At 41.8% G+C, this 18,244-nt stretch overlaps 1 protein-coding gene across 2 annotated transcripts; it reads left to right on the forward strand.

The window, feature by feature from the left end:
• The first annotated feature begins 235 nt into the window (after window positions 1-235).
• On the forward strand, window positions 236-1,954 carry LOC110941312 (TMV resistance protein N). Of its 2 annotated transcripts, XM_022182932.2 has the most exons (3): window positions 236-401; window positions 494-987; window positions 1,124-1,954. In XM_022182932.2, the coding sequence occupies exons 1-3, from the start codon at window positions 399-401 to the stop codon at window positions 1,554-1,556; spliced, it is 930 nt and encodes a 309-aa protein (XP_022038624.1). In that variant the 5' UTR covers window positions 236-398; the 3' UTR covers window positions 1,557-1,954. The 2 variants fall into 2 exon arrangements, with proteins under 2 accessions (XP_022038624.1, XP_035846153.1); XM_035990260.1 differs by having other exon boundaries at window positions 303-987; window positions 1,124-1,908.
• Window positions 1,955-18,244: the final 16,290 nt, after the last annotated feature.

The following is an 18,244-nucleotide window of genomic DNA, read 5'->3' on the forward strand; positions in this document are numbered from 1 at the left end:
AAGATGAACCGGCGTCACCCGTATTCGCCCTTCACCTGAATGCCGCAGAAAATAACAGGGAGAGTGAGAGTCAAACCGATGTCACAAGGAACATCAAGTTTTTCCCTAACCACTCCACCATACCTAATCGGCAAACACCTAGTTTATTAACAAATGAACGTAAAATAACTTGAGTCATAGTTCAGTAAACGTTTACTTCGTTTATAGCCTAGTTGGGACCAATAATTGTACTTTCATAGCCTTTATAACGAAATTTCAATGTTCTCAACCACCAATCCAAACCCACTTGCATAAAAAGCAGAGCAATGATCATTTTGATTTTAAGTCTCTGCTATTTCCTCACATCTTCCGCAAATTCCGCACCACGGGCGCCCTGAATTACACCAGCTACCGTTTCCATGGTCAGTTTCACACTTCCACCATTAGGTTTTGTGATTATAATTCACGCTTTTGATTGTTCATAAGTAGTAGCTAATTATGGTGAGATCTGCAGATGCGGCGATATCCATCATCATCATCTTCAACAACAGTATCACAATGTTATGATGTTTTCATGAGCTTCCGCGGGAAGGACACTCGTATGACTTTCACCAGCCATTTATATGACACCTTAATTCAAAACGGTATCAGAACCTACAAAGATGACATGACCCTTGAGCTTGGAAAGCCGATTGCTCCCGAGCTCATACAGGCAATAGAAGCATCAAAAATTGCGGTTGTGATTTTATCTAGACAATACGCAACGTCAAAATGGTGTTTGCAGGAACTTGCAGAGATTGTTGATTGCATGAAACTAGGAATGCTGACTGTTATTCCTATTTTTTACCATGTAACTCCTTGTGACGTGCGCCATCAAAGCAACTGTTTTGAACAAGCATTTTCCGATCATGATGCCAATACCCAAATTGCACCAGGAACAGTGAATATGTGGAGAGCTGCTTTCAAAGAAGTGGGAGCTCTCGCTGGAATGCATGTGACAAAAGACAAGTAGGGTTTTTTTTAACATTACCGTTTTAAAGTTATTTTGCCATGTTGTATATTGGAAGATGTCATAGTACTTAAGCATCTTAACGCAACGGGCAAGATTCTTCTTGTGACTAACTCTCGTGTTTGTCTATCGCAGGGATGAAGCAGAAGTGGTAAGGACGGTTGTGAGCCGAGTTTTAAGTTACTTGTCTAATACAATGCCATTAGATGGCCGCATCGAGCGCAGCCGCAGCGCCGCAACGGCCGTATACGCTGCATCAAGCGCAGCCGCAACGTACGGCGAGCGCAGCGCCGCAACGGCCGTATCCGCTGCATCGAGCGCAGCGCCGCAATGGCCGTATACGCTGCATCAAGCGCAGCCGCCACACGCCGTGAGCGCAGCCACAACCGCGTATCGAGCGCAGTCGCAGCGAGCGCCGCAGGGATCACAACTGCAACATCACCATAGCGAGCGCAGCCATAGCGCCACATCGAGTGCAGCCGCTGCAGCCGCCGTATCGAGCGAAGTCGGAGCGAGCGCCGCCGCAGCTATAATAAATGAAGTAATGGATGAGCTGTTGTATTATTGAAATCATAAAAATAGTGAAACCAAAATATATAATACATCCTTTCATTTTAGCTGTATTAATTGAAAATAGTGAAACCAAAATATATAATACATCCTTTCATTTGAGCTGTACTATTTGGAGGCTGTGGAGAGTCTGGAATGAAAAGGTTCTAAATGGAGTTTTCATTCCAGTTAACAAGACGGTGGAGTTCATTAAGGAAGATGCGTTCCTGTGAATTTGCAATAGATTCAAGCTCAAGAAGCCTTCATGGGAGAATTGGAAGACTTTTGATATTGCCAATCTGTTGTAATTTGTCTGTTGTCTTTTTGTTGTTTCTGTTTCGTCTTTTGTTTGTTCCCAGTCTTTTGCTGGCTCTTTACATATATATATATAAAGTGATTTTGCTGTTCAAAAAAAAATTTGAAAATCAAATCCATTTAAACTAAAAAACAAAAAATAGTCGATGATATAATCAAAACACTAATTTGGGTTGTTAGTCGATGATAGAACTTTAACGAACTTTAACACAAATAATCAAACACGCCTTACTCAACATATATCCCATCGGTGTGGTCAGGTCGTAAGTATGGGTGCCATTAATGTTATGGTAGTTACCCGGTTCGATACCAACAGAAAATGGTGGTAGATCATCAAAATGGTCATATTCTTTCTTGTCAACGACATTATCAACCCCAAGAATCCGCCGTTTACCTTGTAATACGATGTGGTGTGTTCGTTTGCTCGGGTCATTGACATAGAACACTTGTGTAACATGTCTAGCAAGAACGAATGGCTCAGATGCATAGCCATTAATACTTGTAAGGTCAACACGTTTAAAACCATATTTATCAACTCTAACACTTGTACGGTTATTCACCCACATACATTTGAACACATGAATAATGAAATCATAATAGTCCAATTCCCAAATTTCTTGTATAATATGATCCACTCTATCGAATTCGATGGCTGATGCTATTATTGTAACTCCACTATTCTGCATTGTACTTTTTAGATCTTGCTCTTTGGTGTAGAACGTATAACTGTTAATGTCATACCCTTGGTAATATTTAACCGTAAAGTTTGGGCCCTGTGCTAACATTTTCACGGTTTTATGAATATCAGCTCCCATTACCTTACTTTTCATCCACCTCGAAAACTCTTTGTCATGCTTCGTTACATACCACATTTGTTCCTTACCCGGGTATGTCGACCGTAATGTGTTCAAATGTTCATCAACATATGGAGAAAGACATGTCATATGTTTTAGGACAACTAAATGTGCTAGTTGTAAATTATCATGATTTGGCTTGTATGTTTTCATACCAGCTACTCCTTTACCATCAAGTCGACCCGGATGACGACTTTTAGGGGCAAGCTCCTTACGTATTCCGATTTTCTCCATGTCTCTACGAATATTAAACCCCTCTTTAGTTTTTCCAGGAATGTCTAACAATAAGCCCAACAAACTATCACATACATTTCTTTCAATATGCATAACATCTAGACAATGTCTAACATCTAAATGCTTCCGGTAAGGTAAATCCCAAAAAAAGTGACTTTTTTTTCCAGATCGCTTTTGTATCAATTGCTTTTTTATCGGCTTTTTTGATAATGGCTCTTTTACCGGCTTTTTTTTTATCAATAGCTCTTTTGTTAAGACGAGTTCTTTTTCCCAACACAGTAGTTAATTTTTCGACTCGTGAGAATGCATCAAATTGTTGAATCGGGTTATAGAAATTCGAACCGATATCACCTCTGGTCAATACAATCGCTAACACCCGCTGATTCTTGATGTGGACCAAAATTGTAAGTGTACTGCTACTTTAAACAATTAGTGTTTATACTGTCTATTTGAAGTTTAGGTTAATGTGGATGTGATTATAATTTGGTTGCATTGTTTGTGATCTAACAATTCAGTTTCTTGAATTAGGACATTTAGTCTTGCAACAGTACCGACTATTCAACTACTCTAATTTAATCCGATTTTATCTTATTTTTTAGGCAAATTGGATTTAAATAATCCCATTCACTATTATTGGCCAATAATAATCCCAAGTCATTTAATCACCAATAATAATCCAAACTATTCACTTTTGTTTGTAAAAAACTCCAGTTAAAAAAACACTAACTAGGTTAAAATTTGCTGATGTGGCATCTGATGTGGCCCTTTTAGCTGATGTGTCATATGACGTGGCAGTTGATGTGGCATTTTTGATGACGTGGCAGCTGATGTGGCAGTCTACGTGGCATTTTTTATGAACACTTGAACACATTACGGTCACTGTTTTTAAAGTTAGGGCCATGTGCATCTGTGCTAACCTTTTCACCGTTTTATGAATATCAGCTCCCATTACCTTACTTTTCATCCACCTCGAAAACTCTTTGTCATGCTTCGTTACATACCACATTTGTTCCTTACCCGGGTATGTCGACCGTAATGTGTTCAAGTGTTCATCAACATATGGAGAAAGACATGTCATGTGTTTTAGGACAACTAAATGTGCTAGTTGTAAAGTATCATGATTTGGCTTATATGTTTTCATACCAACTACTCCTTTACCATCAAGTTGACCCGAATGATGACTTTTAGGGACACCAACACTTTCGACACCTTCCAAATAGCCAGTGAAAAAAACAAAATATTGTATTGTAAGTTATACTTAATAACACTAATATGTATATAAAATATTGGAATATATTATACTTGTTGTGATACAATTACCTTGGCAGAACTCAGTCACCTTTTCACAAGTATATCCTTCGACAATACTACCCTCAGGTCGATTTGGGTTTCTTACATAACCTTTTAAGAAACCCATATATCTTTCAAAAGGGTACATATATCGTAGGAATACAGGACCACAAGCCTTAATCTCTTATACGATATGACATATTAGGTGAACCATTATATCAAAAAATGATGGTGGAAAGTACATCTCTAGTTCACAAAGGGTAACGGTAATGTCCTTTTGCCATTCATCCAGCCTTTGAGTTGATGTTGTTAATAAACAAACAAAGCTTTTTGATTGTATGCCGGATCTTATCTGGTAAAAGTCCACGAATAGCGATGGGAATCATATCTGTCATCAAAACATGACAATCATGAGACTTCATTCCAAGCAATTTACGGTCTTTCATTGACACCAACCTTTTAATGTTTGCCGAATAAGTTGATGGAATCTTGATATCACGTAAACATTTACAAAACTTTCCTTTTCTACCTTTGACATAGTATAACAAGCAGGTGGCAGATATAAACGGTTGTCTCTTTCAACGGGGGCAAGCTCCTTACGTATTCCGATTTTCTCCATGTCTCTACGAATATTAAACCCCTCTTTAGTTTTTCCAGGAATGTCTAACAATAAGCCCAACAAACTATCACATACATTTTTTTCAATATGCATAACATCTAGACAATGTCTAACATCTAAATGCTTCCGGTAAGGTAAATCCCAAAAAAAGTGACTTTTTTTTCCAGATCGCTTTTGTATCAATTGCTTTTTTATCGGCTTTTTTGATAATGGCTCTTTTACCGGCTTTTTTTTATCAATAGCTCTTTTGTTAAGACGAGTTCTTTTTCCCAACACAGTAGTTAATTTTTCGACTCGTGAGAATGCATCAAATTGTTGAATCGGGTTATAGAAATTCGAACCGATATCACCTCTGGTCAATACAATCGCTAACACCCGCTGATTCTTGATGTGGACCAAAATTGTAAGTGTACTGCTACTTTAAACAATTAGTGTTTATACTGTCTATTTGAAGTTTAGGTTAATGTGGATGTGATTATAATTTGGTTGCATTGTTTGTGATCTAACAATTCAGTTTCTTGAATTAGGACATTTAGTCTTGCAACAGTACCGACTATTCAACTACTCTAATTTAATCCGATTTTATCTTATTTTTTAGGCAAATTGGATTTAAATAATCCCATTCACTGTTATTGGCCAATAATAATCCCAAGTCATTTAATCAACAATAATAATCCAAACTATTCACTTTTGTTTGTAAAATACTCCAGTTAAAAAAACACTAACTAGGTTAAAAATTTGCTGATGTGGCATCTGATGTGGCCCTTTTAGCTGATGTGTCATATGACGTGGCAGTTGATGTGGCATTTTTGATGACGTGGCAGCTGATGTGGCAGTCTACGTGGCATTTTTGATGAACACTTGAACACATTACGGTCACCGTTTTTAAAGTTAGGGCCATGTGCATCTGTGCTAACCTTTTCACCGTTTTATGAATATCAGCTCCCATTACCTTACTTTTCATCCACCTCGAAAACTCTTTGTCATGCTTCGTTACATACCACATTTGTTCCTTACCCGGGTATGTCGACCGTAATGTGTTCAAGTGTTCATCAACATATGGAGAAAGACATGTCATGTGTTTTAGGACAACTAAATGTGCTAGTTGTAAATTATCATGATTTGGCTTATATGTTTTCATACCAACTACTCCTTTACCATCAAGTTGACCCGAATGATGACTTTTAGGGACACCAACACTTTCGACACCTTCCAAATAGCCAGTGAAAAAAACAAAATATTGTATTGTAAGTTATACTTAATAACACTAATATGTATATAAAATATTGGAATATATTATACTTGTTGTGATACAATTACCTTGGCAGAACTCAGTCACCTTTTCACAAGTATATCCTTCGACAATACTACCCTCAGGTCGATTTGGGTTTCTTACATAACCTTTTAAGAAACCCATATATCTTTCAAAAGGGTACATATATCGTAGGAATACAGGACCACAAGCCTTAATCTCTTATACGATATGACATATTAGGTGAACCATTATATCAAAAAATGATGGTGGAAAGTACATCTCTAGTTCACAAAGGGTAACGGTAATGTCCTTTTGCCATTCATCCAGCCTTTGAGTTGATGTTGTTAATAAACAAACAAAGCTTTGTGATTGTATGCCGGATCTTATCTGGTAAAATTCCACGAATAGCGATGGGAATCATATCTGTCATCAAAACATGACAATCATGAGACTTCATTCCAAGCAATTTACGGTCTTTCATTGACACCAACCTTTTAATGTTTGCCGAATAAGTTGATGGAATCTTGATATCACGTAAACATTTACAAAACTTTCCTTTTCTACCTTTGACATAGTATAACAAGCAGGTGGCAGATATAAACGGTTGTCTCTTTCAACGGGGGCAAGCTCCTTACGTATTCCGATTTTCTCCATGTCTCTACGAATATTAAACCCCTCTTTAGTTTTTCCAGGAATGTCTAACAATAAGCCCAACAAACTATCACATACATTTTTTTCAATATGCATAACATCTAGACAATGTCTAACATCTAAATGCTTCCGGTAAGGTAAATCCCAAAAAAAGTGACTTTTTTTTCCCGATCGCTTTTGTATCAATTGCTTTTTTATCGGCTTTTTTGATAATGGCTCTTTTACCGGCTTTTTTTTTATCAATAGCTCTTTTGTTAAGACGAGTTCTTTTTCCCAACACAGTAGTTAATTTTTCGACTCGTGAGAATGCATCAAATTGTTTCCTCACTGATCCGAGCTTGGTGCTTCGTTTAAACTCAGTCGTTTTATTCCGAAAAATGTGACCAGCCAAAAGGGATCTTCTATGTCCCATGTACACCATTTTTTTTTTTGCAATTTTTAACCATATTGAACTTGTCTCCTCTTCACTAACAGGGAAAGCTTTCTTACCCTTTGTACTGTATCCTGACAAATTACCGTATGCTGGAAATCACTTATAGTGCAAAAAATCATGGCCCGCAACTGAAAGCGTTCTTTCATATAAGCATCATACACATCAACACCTGAACTCCATAGAGTTTTTAAGCCGTCAATCAAAGGAGACAAATACACATCAATATCATTGCCGGGTTGTGTTGGACCCTAAATTAACAGTGACATCATAATGTACTTTCGTTTCATGCATAACCACGGTGGAAGATTGTAGATGCATAAAAGAACCGACCACATACTATGGCGACTGCTCATGTTCCCAAAAGGATTGATCCCGTCTGAACTAAGCCGAAATATTATATATTTATAATCTCTTTTCCAATTTCTGGATACATGTCACACCCTCAAAATTTCCAAATGCGGAGTATTACCGTGAGGTGTGCGACCGCCTAGGATCAAACCACTAATTATTTTGAACCGTTTATGAAATGTGTAAATTATTCCAAATGATACGATTGGTAATTTAGTTTAAAATTTTTAAAATGTACTTTATGTTTGCAGCGGAAATGTAAAATAAACTTATCACGGTTAGAAACCACAATTTAAACAAATGTACAAAACGTACCACTTTTCAAACCACACACACTCCACACGTTTGAAACGTCTGTCTGCAGTTGTACCTGTAGATCTGCAAAGCATGCACTAGGGTGAGGAAAGTGAGTTTGGGGCACCGCTTGTTGCCTATTAAAGTAGGGAAGCTGAATATCCATAAGGTTCTATTGGATTATGAGGCGAGCATGAATATTCTGCTTGAAAGCTTGTATGATCAGTACGAGTTTGGACCGTTACATGACATTGACAGGAATGTAATATTAGCGGATAATACTTGGAAGCAAGCGCGAGGGGTTGTTAAAGATGTAATGATCCAGTTGGGTGAATTCTTTTACCTAGTAGACTTTTTGGTGTTGGATTATGCATCTACGAGGACAAACGAGCAACAAAAAATGATTTTGGGATGTCCTTTCTTGAACACTGCTAATGCCCAAATCAACTGCAGAGATGGGTTAATTACAATGAGTTCTGAAAATCGTAAGTTAATTTTTAATGTTTATTCAAAATCTATTACTTACGAAATTTTTGATAACTTATATGAAGCAGTTGCTACTGATGAGAAAGGTACTGAGTGTCATAGGTCTATGCATGGGATATACGAAGAATTTGTGAAAAGGTGAAGGCGAAGAAAATAGGAAAAGCAGGTAAACCACCTGATGGTTGAAAAGCATGGAGCGATGAGGCCAAGATTGGGCTAAACTATTGTGAAGCTGCGAAATTTCCAGACGATTTAAAGCGAACTGATGTAGAGAAGTCTGGAGGTAAGCCGGCATTTGAACCAACTTGTAGATTGCAGGTATGATCTGGCTGAAGATCTAAAACTTAACGCTCTTAGGAGCACTACAAAAAATGTCATTTGGTGACATACAAAAATTGCCACAAAAAAAGCAAAAAAGTGCCACTAAAGACCCCTATTGGAATGGGCGGGACAAAAAAAGTGTAACACTAGAAGCGCTGACGCTAAGCCTTTTAGTAGCACTTTTTCAATTTGCCGTACAAAGTTTTTAGGCTTTTAGTGACACTTTTTTGTGACACAGTATAATAAGACTTTTGTGGCACAACTTTTTGTGCCTTTAAAAAGTAATCCTAGTTGCACATCAATACTAGTTTTAGTGGCATTTTTTGCCACAGTATAAAAAAACTTTTGTGGTACTAACTTTGTGTCGGTAAAAACTTTGCCACCAAAATTCCAGTATATATAATATAAAATATGCAATAAAGGTTCAATAAAATTGTAAATGTAGAAATCATTAGACCACAAGGTATGGGGCTCGTCTCCCCCCCCCCCCCCCCCCGCGTCTTGGGCTGTCGCACACCACCCCCTTGGGGTCGTCTCGACGCCTTCGTCCACCAAGAGACGTTGGAGATGGAGCATCTTTTTGAAATGGTGCCCCCCCCCCCCTAACAGTAACATTCCAATTTTAAAAAAAAACAATAATAAAGTTCACCCCACCACTATAAATTAAACCACTTTTCATCCCATATTTTTTTACCAAATACTTCCACTTTTCACTCATTTTTATAAAATATCTTCTCCCAACCTTAAAAAAATTATGGATCCCTACAACTCAAATAATCCCAACTCAAGTTCACTCACGTTTTCGTCACCCGGCTACACACCCATAATGGAAAACTCTTTTGCGACTTACCAACAAATGCCCAACGCTTTCAACCAACGAAACCAATACCCTATGCAACAACCCAACATTTCGTTCAACCAAATGCCATATCAAATGCAGCAACTAATGCAAAACCCGCTAAATATGCCATATCAAGCACTGCCACAAGCACGTCCAACACAAATCAAGGAAGAAGATGAGGACGTAGAGGTTGTGCCAGAAACGCAACCTGAACCTTCAAAAAAGAAAAATACAAAGGGAAAGGGTAAAAAAGAAGACGCAGCCGCCAAACAGCAACAACGGTCATGGTCAAAAATTGAGGAAGAGGCGTTGGCGAAGGCATATATTAGCTCTTCAACGTCTCATATAATCGGTAAAATATTATTATTGTTAGAAAATTATTTTTTTGTACATTATACTATTGTTGTTATTAAATATTATTTGTACATTATATTTTTGTTAGAAAATATTATTATTGTTACCAACATTTATTTGTACACTATATTTTTCTAACAAAATATTATTATTATTGTTACTAACTTGTAGATAACAATCAACAAAGCGATGGGTTTTGGCAAGAAGCCCTTGATATATTCCACGCTGATGAAACAATGGTTAACCTGGCAGGGTTAACTCACTGGTCTCGTCAAGAAGGGTTAATCCCTTCCTCGCGAGGATCGCTGGCTGGATCGTCCACCGGTTGATCTCCTGCACAAGGAAACAAGCCATGACTCGTAACAAGGAGGATGGGGTGAGGGGTGCTCCTTGTTACCATTCTCCGGCGTGAGAATCAGTAATTTGCTTGGGAAGCAAAGTGTGATAGTAGTAGTAGTGAGGAAGTTGTGAAGAGATACCTCAAACCTGGTTTGGGGTCGGTATTTATAGCCGAGGAGGGAAGGAGGAGCTGAAAGGACAGACTGACGACGTGCAGCCCTTATGCAGGTGTGCCAGGCTTGTCGGTTGTTGAGGTGAAGCCACGTCCTACTGTAGTGTTAGTCTGTTGCTTACGTGTGGTCTGACAGGCGACTGTCATTGGTGCCACTTGCTCTGTACTGTCAGTCCCACTTGCCTTGTGTGTAGGATGCGGTGCCGCACCGCATCTCTACCTGCGGTAACTACCGTTGTTTCCGCGTTGTCCTTCTGGCAAAGTTTGTGGGATGCGGTGCCAGGCCGCATCGCCACTTGTGGTGACTGTTGCTGTTATCCAGCTCCCTTGTATTGATAGAAGTGTTCACAGGATGCGGTGCTAGGCCGCATCGCTGTGCTATACTGCTTTCATACACCAGATGTGGTGCTGCATGTGACAACTCGAAATCTAGAACCTTTCGTTGTGTCTCGATGTAGCTTGCTTGTACGTTATGTGATTAGTTGACTGACTAAACTTAATGATAACGTGAACCTTTAATGTGATATGTGCTTTGTTATGTATATATGTACGTGTTATATGCGAGCCGAGAACCCAACTCGAAACGACTAGGACCCGACTCGAGACCATGTGGTCTCGAGTGAACAATAACCATTAGGCCGACTTGGGCCTTTGGCCGGTTGGGCCATTTGGGCCGTAAACCCTCACCCGAAACCCATTAAGGGTGCACCACTTGGAACTAGTATATATATATACCACACTTAGTTATTTTATCATTTTGTTGAACATCACAACACACACACTCTCCTATCCTCTCTCACTAAAACTCTAGAACACAAACACTCCTCATCTTTCGGATCCAATCGGTTAGCACTAGGATTGTCGGCTCAAGCTTGGAATCAACATTAGAGTTCACCTTTCCCATCTCTCAACCGGTTAGTAATCTTTGTTGTGTTTTGTGCTTGGATTGGTGATGTTATGACATTATGTTTGCATAACTAAGTTGTTCATACATGAGATGTTTGTTTGATAAAATAACTATTTGTTGTCAAAAGATGAAACTATATGCATGATTGTGACAAATCGGTTGATATATCTTGATTTCGGATACATTGCATGATGGGTTATGATATCTTGTGTTAACTAGAGTTTAAACTACTAGATCTTGATGATTCATGAAATCGGTTTGCATATATCATGTAATCGGCTTAGTATAAAGCCAAGCTTGTGGTGTTATGCTCAAGAGTTTAATGGTTGTTCATAGTTTTGGTTGAATATGTGTTGTTTATGTTATGAATTAACATGATGAATGATTGAAGAACTTGATAAATGTGTTTGAACATATGAAGAACAATTTGAATGATGGTTGAAGATGTGAAAACCCTTGTGACTTTGATCCATTTTTACTAATAGCCTGATTAGGAAAACTTGTTAGTGAAATTCTATTGGTTGTTTCCTGATTTGGGCCTGATTACATTGTACCATTAAGCTGACCATATCTGAATCAACACTGGGCATGAAAACGACAGCATTCCGACTCGAGACCACGCGGTTGCGACTCGCAACCATAACAGGACAAGCCGAGACCACAGGTTACGAGTCCCGTTGCGACTCGAGACCTTAGCATGATGAACCGAGACCACGGTTGCGACATAGGTTGCGACTCGCAATCATTTATGATCAGCACAAACAGCATGACTCGAGACCATGCTTGCGAGTCCGGTTGCGACTCGAGACCACACTTTTGGGCCTAAGTTAGTGGGCCGGACTTATGAACTTCTGTGCTACTGTTGACTTGTTGTTTGGGCCTGTTATCACGAGCCCAACTGATTGGGCCTCACACTTGGACTCTGGGTTTGTATCTGACTATTACCTGTGAACTGTTTGTGCTAAACGTGTTGCCATGATTATTACCTGTGTACAATACGTGTTGAACATACGTGCACTGCTTGGCTTGAATCTGATACGAATAATACCTGTGATAGGACCTAATTGATTACCTGCAACTTAATTGACTTTCTGTGATTAACTGCCGAGCAAACCAAGGTGAGTTCACACCCTCTACAAAGCATGGGATTCCCTGGGTTGGGAACGGGGTTAAGAAACGTGGATTCCTCGTCCTCCTTGGGTAGGACGTCAGTGGTTCAGGAATGTGATTCCTCGTCCGGATGGACGGATAAAACGTACTAGACTAAAACTCTATCACGAAGTCCCTCCTTTTTGTATCGACTAATCACCGGGCCAATGGCGAGCGGGTCATTAGTTAGATAGCGCTATTTAGGTCTGACAAGCCTCACACCGTGCCGCAGAGGACGGGCGTGAACTAATGGATCTGGGGCACGTCAATGATGATAGACATTGATGTTTTTCAGGGCACATAAACATGACTACAGTCAGCAGTCGATATGGTAACGAGTCTAGTGTACGCATGGGGTAGCCCCCACGGCCGAAATGCCTGATAACTATCATGGGGTAGCCCCCACGGCTGGAATGCCGGAGTAACTGGGAATGAACATGTCACGTTTTTAAACTATGGGGTAACCCCCACGGCAGGATGCCAGTTAAAGGAAAACTGTTTTCGAACAACTAAAACGAACACCCAACTGTGAACTCACTCAACTAGTTGTTGACTCGTTACTACATGCTTTGCAGGACCATAGGTACTCAGTTGGAGCTTGCATGGAGGGGGGTCGTTGTGGGACACGGATTGCTGCGTACTATGTTAAACTTGAAACCATTTGAACTTATGTTATAACTTTAAACTTATGCTTCCGCTTGCAGCTTAACTTGTTTGTTTTGAAACACCAATTGTATTGGTTAAACTTTTATAACTACTTATATGCTTGTTCAGTATGATTGGTGGCTGGATCCTGGTCAGTCACGCCTCCAAGCGGTAGTACTCCGCAGGTGGGATTTTGGGGGTGTGACACTGCACCGCATCGTTATATACTCCAGGTAAGTCCTCTTCCATTATTGGGTAGAATGGATTTGACCTCTGTGTTCGCGCGTGCCCGGACGGACTCAGATAAGTCTTTAGCTAGTGGGGGTATTGATAAGGGTAATGGTCACTCGCGGTCATGTTGGCGCGAGATCTGGGACCATACCCCTTCAAGTCCCCCCAGTCTAGTGTTGTTTCTGTATGCAAGTTGCATGTGGGAGGAGTACTGGACTATGGTGTCTAGAAGGTACTTTGGAGTCTGGAGAAGATTCTAGGCCATATAGATGGCTTTTGCTTTTCGTAAATCAACCTGGGGGTCCGGTAGAGTCATGTGACTTCTCTTCCGTACCGGTGATCAGGTTTCGTCTGATGCGAAATTCTCAGCCTAAGGTTTTGATCTGGTAGCATGGTCTACCGTTTTCTACTATTGTCAGGGTTGGGTGCCACCTGTTGGTGTGTCGAACCAACCTTTGAGATCGTGGCTGAAGATGTCTACAAACTTCAAACCAACCTTTGAGGTGGTGAATGAAGAAGAGAGTGGGCTTCGAACCAACCTTTGTAACGGTGACGGAAGATATCCGCAGCCGCAACTCTAGTTGTATCTGCGGTAGCTGATGGAATGTTGTGAGTGCCTTTGCTCAAGCTCTATGTTCAGCAATTGGATATCTAACGATGAACCCTACCTTGTGGGGTTTTCGTGTTCTTCCAATTAGCTCTCAAGTAACCGCACGCCCTTTGCGATTACCTCGTTGCTTGGCATTGTTGGCCGTGTTTGGTCGAACAATGCGAATCTGGATAATGGTCAAATAAACATGGTTATAGGCATGGCTGTGCCCACCATTGTTTATTCTATTCAGCTTATAAGGGGGCATACAAAGTCATAAGCAGACTTGTTACCACTGTTCGTCTGCTTGTTGCTTAACGAGGTCTCCTTAGCTGATTTGGAATCTCGTCTGCATTTGTTCTGTAGCCATTTTCCTTCACGCTTCAATGGAAATCAGTTTTCCTTGAAGTAGCTTCGTTCATTTGCGTGATAACTTAGTCGTGGCTCTTCCGTAGCAACCATTTGCGGGTTGCGTTTCGCCGCAGCTACTCGTGAGTATCTGCGGTCTTTTTCAGAAGACTTGCTTCGAAGGAATGTTTGTCTTTGATGTAGCTCTTGAAGGATCAGGAGTCAGGGTTGCTGATGTGCGGTCGCGTACATTCCCATCCTTTTTCCCTGCGGAGAAGCTGTTTGCGTACCCTTTGTGGTTGTGAACCGGAAACGGGGATTTGAAGCTTGAAGAGAATGAAGGCAATGCGGTTTACCTGTTCCAAAGAACAACGCTGGTTCTGAGCATTTGACACACCTGTACGGGCTCGTGTGTGTCATCTCCGCATATTCCACGTGTGCTGGTGGGCATATGTGGATATTGATTTATCCCCTTTACACAGTGTAAATATATTTTTCCTATTTTTTGAGGGGGTGTAAAAAAACGACATGCGGTACGGGTTATGGTGCGGAATACCAGAGAAACCGCATGCCGCTTGTGTTTCGATAATGTTGTCGCTTTTTGTTGCATATGTGGTTGAGCGCACGTGTGAGTTGGTGGAAGTTGGTGAGATTTCCTGGCATGTGCTGAAATGAAAGGACGTTTGCACTGCCCGAGGTCATAAATGCACTGTAGCAGGAGTGTAAACGTCTCCTTTGTCAGGCGCGTGCGCGGCCACGCGCGCATGGTAACCATCAGCGGAACCGTCGCTGAACACGTGGCGTCTCATAATTCATCCTTTTTGAACGTGATGATACAGTTACCCCTCCGCATTTATTGCGATGAGTATATAAGGGGGAAACCGTTTGTGGTTTCCCCTCACTTGTTTCAAAATTTCAAAATTTTCCCAGTGAGAGGGAGAGTTTCTTCATCTTCTCCGATCAATTTGTTTGAATTTTCTGGTGAGGTTTCCAAGTTCTTTGGGAGCTTGTTTTCTACTTTCTGTTTTCAACAGTGTTATGGCTGAACCATCGAATCCTCATAACGTGGAGGGTAAAAACCCTGAACAACAGTCGCCGGCAGCGGCTGAAGAAGATGAAGATGATGGTGGTGCACCCGGCGGTGGCCTACCAGTATTAAAGTGGTCAAAGGGTCAATTTGAGACCCTGATGACCAGTATTCAAATGCCCAGGGAGTTTGGGGCCACCTACCCACAAGAGGGTGACACCGGTGTCGATGCTCCGGCGGTATTCATCACCCTGTGGGCTAAGTTCTTCTATGATGGCAACCTCCGACTGCCATTGACGGTGTTTGTTGCCGAGGTGTTAGAGCACTATCATATTCATATCTCCCAACTGAGTCCATTCGGGATGTTTCGGATCAGGAATTTTGAGTACACCTTCCGTGCTCTTGGTTTAGAGGTTTGTGTTGAAAATTTTTGGCGGTTCTACCAGCTGACGGTGAACACCGGGTTCTTTTCCTTTAATCAACGGTACGGGAGTACCAAGCTGATGAACCCTCCCAAGGGTGTCACGAAGTGGAAGACAAAGTTCTTCTATGTTAAAGCTGCTGCGGTGGCCGCGAAGATGACTTTTCGAAATGTGAATGAGACCATTCTTGCGGAAGACATTGCTCTTCCTAATGCCGATACAGTGAGTTGGTTCCCACGGCTGAAAGCTATTGAGCTCAAGAAGCTGGACAACAATGCGCTTTGGGTGTTGCGGATGATGTTGACCAGGCTGGATAGGAGGGCAAGGCCCGTTTTGCGGGAAAAGAGTGGTGGTAAGCATTTTACTCTTGTGCGCTTCCCTTGCTTCCTTATATTTTATTAATTTGTATGTGTACCATCAGCGGATGCTGTCGGCTGTGGAGGATGTTTGATCCAACCTTCGAGGGCAAGGTCGATTTACTTCCGTGCGGGGAACGTGAAGGCTTTAACCTGGAGATTGTTGGCAACTTCTGCATTCCTGAACGCGGAGTGCTGAATGCTCCATTGCTGCAAGGCAAAGGTATAATTTCTAGCTTCTTTGTTTTGTAAAGAAGTTCATCCTTGTGATTTTCTTGCTTGATTGTTTAAACGCAGGTAATCTTGGGGCTCTGGGCAAGTTTGAGGCGAAGGCCGCCCATAAGAAACATGCGGAGAAAAAGCATGCGGAGAAGGCCGTGCAAGGTCATCGCAAGAAAAACCCTGAGGCTACTGTTGCTCCTCCTTTGGTGTAGCGACCAGCAGGTATCTCTCATTCTTCTTTCCGCAGATACATGGATTACGTGGTAGTATCTGACACCCTTGAGGGTTTGGGTGTTCCAGGTGGTGGTGCGGCTGTAGGGGGACCTTTACGGTTCGAAGCCTGCTGGTGAGAAGAAGAGAAAACCAGAGGAGAAGGCTGCTGCTGCTGGTGAAAAGAAACGTCCGAGGATACAGATCAAACGGACCACCAACTCTCTTCCATGCTTATGGGGAGTTCCTGCTGGTGAGAAGAAGAGAAAACCTGCGGTTGTTGCTGGTAAGTGGTTCATAACTTTTACAAGTGTTTGCCATTGGACTTGTAATTGATGTTTGCAGAACCGCAAGACAAAGATTTTTCTATCTTTGATGCTCCTGCTTCTCCCCCGCGTGCCACGGCTGCGGATGCGGGGGTTAGCAAGGAATTTACAGTTCCTTTTGTTAAGGTGGTGCCTGATCCCTCTGTGCAGGCAGAGGATACAGTGGAGAAGGCTGCCTCTCAGATTTTTGATACTGTTGATTCTCTGATAACCTGATCACCCCAAATGATGCTGATGATTTGGACCTAAGGTTTTCGGATGGTGATAAGAGGAAAACTGATGCTGAAAAACACAAGTCTCCTGCCACCGAGAAGGTTTCCGGTTCCGCTTCTAGGGGTGCGGGCCTCCTATTCAGCCTGGAGAGACTGAATTGGAGTACTACTACCGCACCTATAGGGAGGACCGGGCTGTGAACTATCATCGCCCCCCTTGGAGTGTTATGCAGGGGGGTGATATTTCAAATAATCCTTCCTTCTGCAAGGAGATTTTGGGTGGCGTGGGCACCCCGTTCGAAGTTAACCGAGCCCGCGCTTTGCCGCGTGAGCTCCGGATCTACCAACTCTCTTCCATGCTTATGGGGAGTTCCTTAATGGCGAATGCTGGTGAGAAGAAGAGAAAACCTGCGGTTGTTGCTGGTAAGTGGTTCATAACTTTTACAAGTGTTTGCCATTGGACTTGTAATTGATGTTTGCAGAACCGCAAGACAAAGATTTTTCTATCTTTGATGCTCCTCCTTCTCCTCCTGCTGCTGCTGCTGCTGCCGGATCTACCAACTCTCTTCCATGCTTATGGGGAGTTCCTTAATGGCGAATGCCATTATGGCGGACTACCAGGCATTGGGCCGCAGGGAGGGGGAAGCTGCGCGCTTGCGGGCCGAGGCGGAAAAGTTGGTGAAAGCTGCTCGCGAGGGTGCGGAGCAACTCGAAAAGGATAAGGTTGCCTTTGAGAAGCATAAGCAGACCGAGTGGGCTGCAACTACTGAGCTTAAACAGGTTCGTACTCTCGCCAAGTTACTTTCTGATGAGCGCAAGAGTTGGAAAGAAACACTTTCTAACGAGCGCAAGAGCTGGAAGGAATCTTGGGCGAAACAGAATGAAAAAATGTTTTATCTTCGTCAGGAGCTGACCAATGTCAAGGCAGCGAATGCTGCTTTGGTTAAGGATAAGGCCACGACTGAGGCGTTTGCTGGTAAGGCCAGGGAGGCAGAGGCCCGGGCTGCAAAGGCTCTTGAAGAAGCCAAAGAGGTGGGGGCCCGTGCTGCAAAGGCTCTTGAAGAGGCCAAGGAGAGGGAGGGCCGCGTTTCTAAGGCTCTTGAAGAAGCGAATGCTTATCGCACCCGTTTAAACCAGACCGTTGGGAGCCTCCAGGTATGAGTTGCCTTTTCTGTTGAACTTGTCTATTGCTTTCACGAGTACGTTTGATAATTTGTGTATATATTGTGTTTTCTTTGTTGTTTGAAAGGCTGAAGT

The sequence above is a fragment of the Helianthus annuus genome, chromosome 5 (genome assembly GCF_002127325.2).
Source record: "Helianthus annuus cultivar XRQ/B chromosome 5, HanXRQr2.0-SUNRISE, whole genome shotgun sequence".
NCBI lineage: Eukaryota > Viridiplantae > Streptophyta > Magnoliopsida > Asterales > Asteraceae > Helianthus > Helianthus annuus.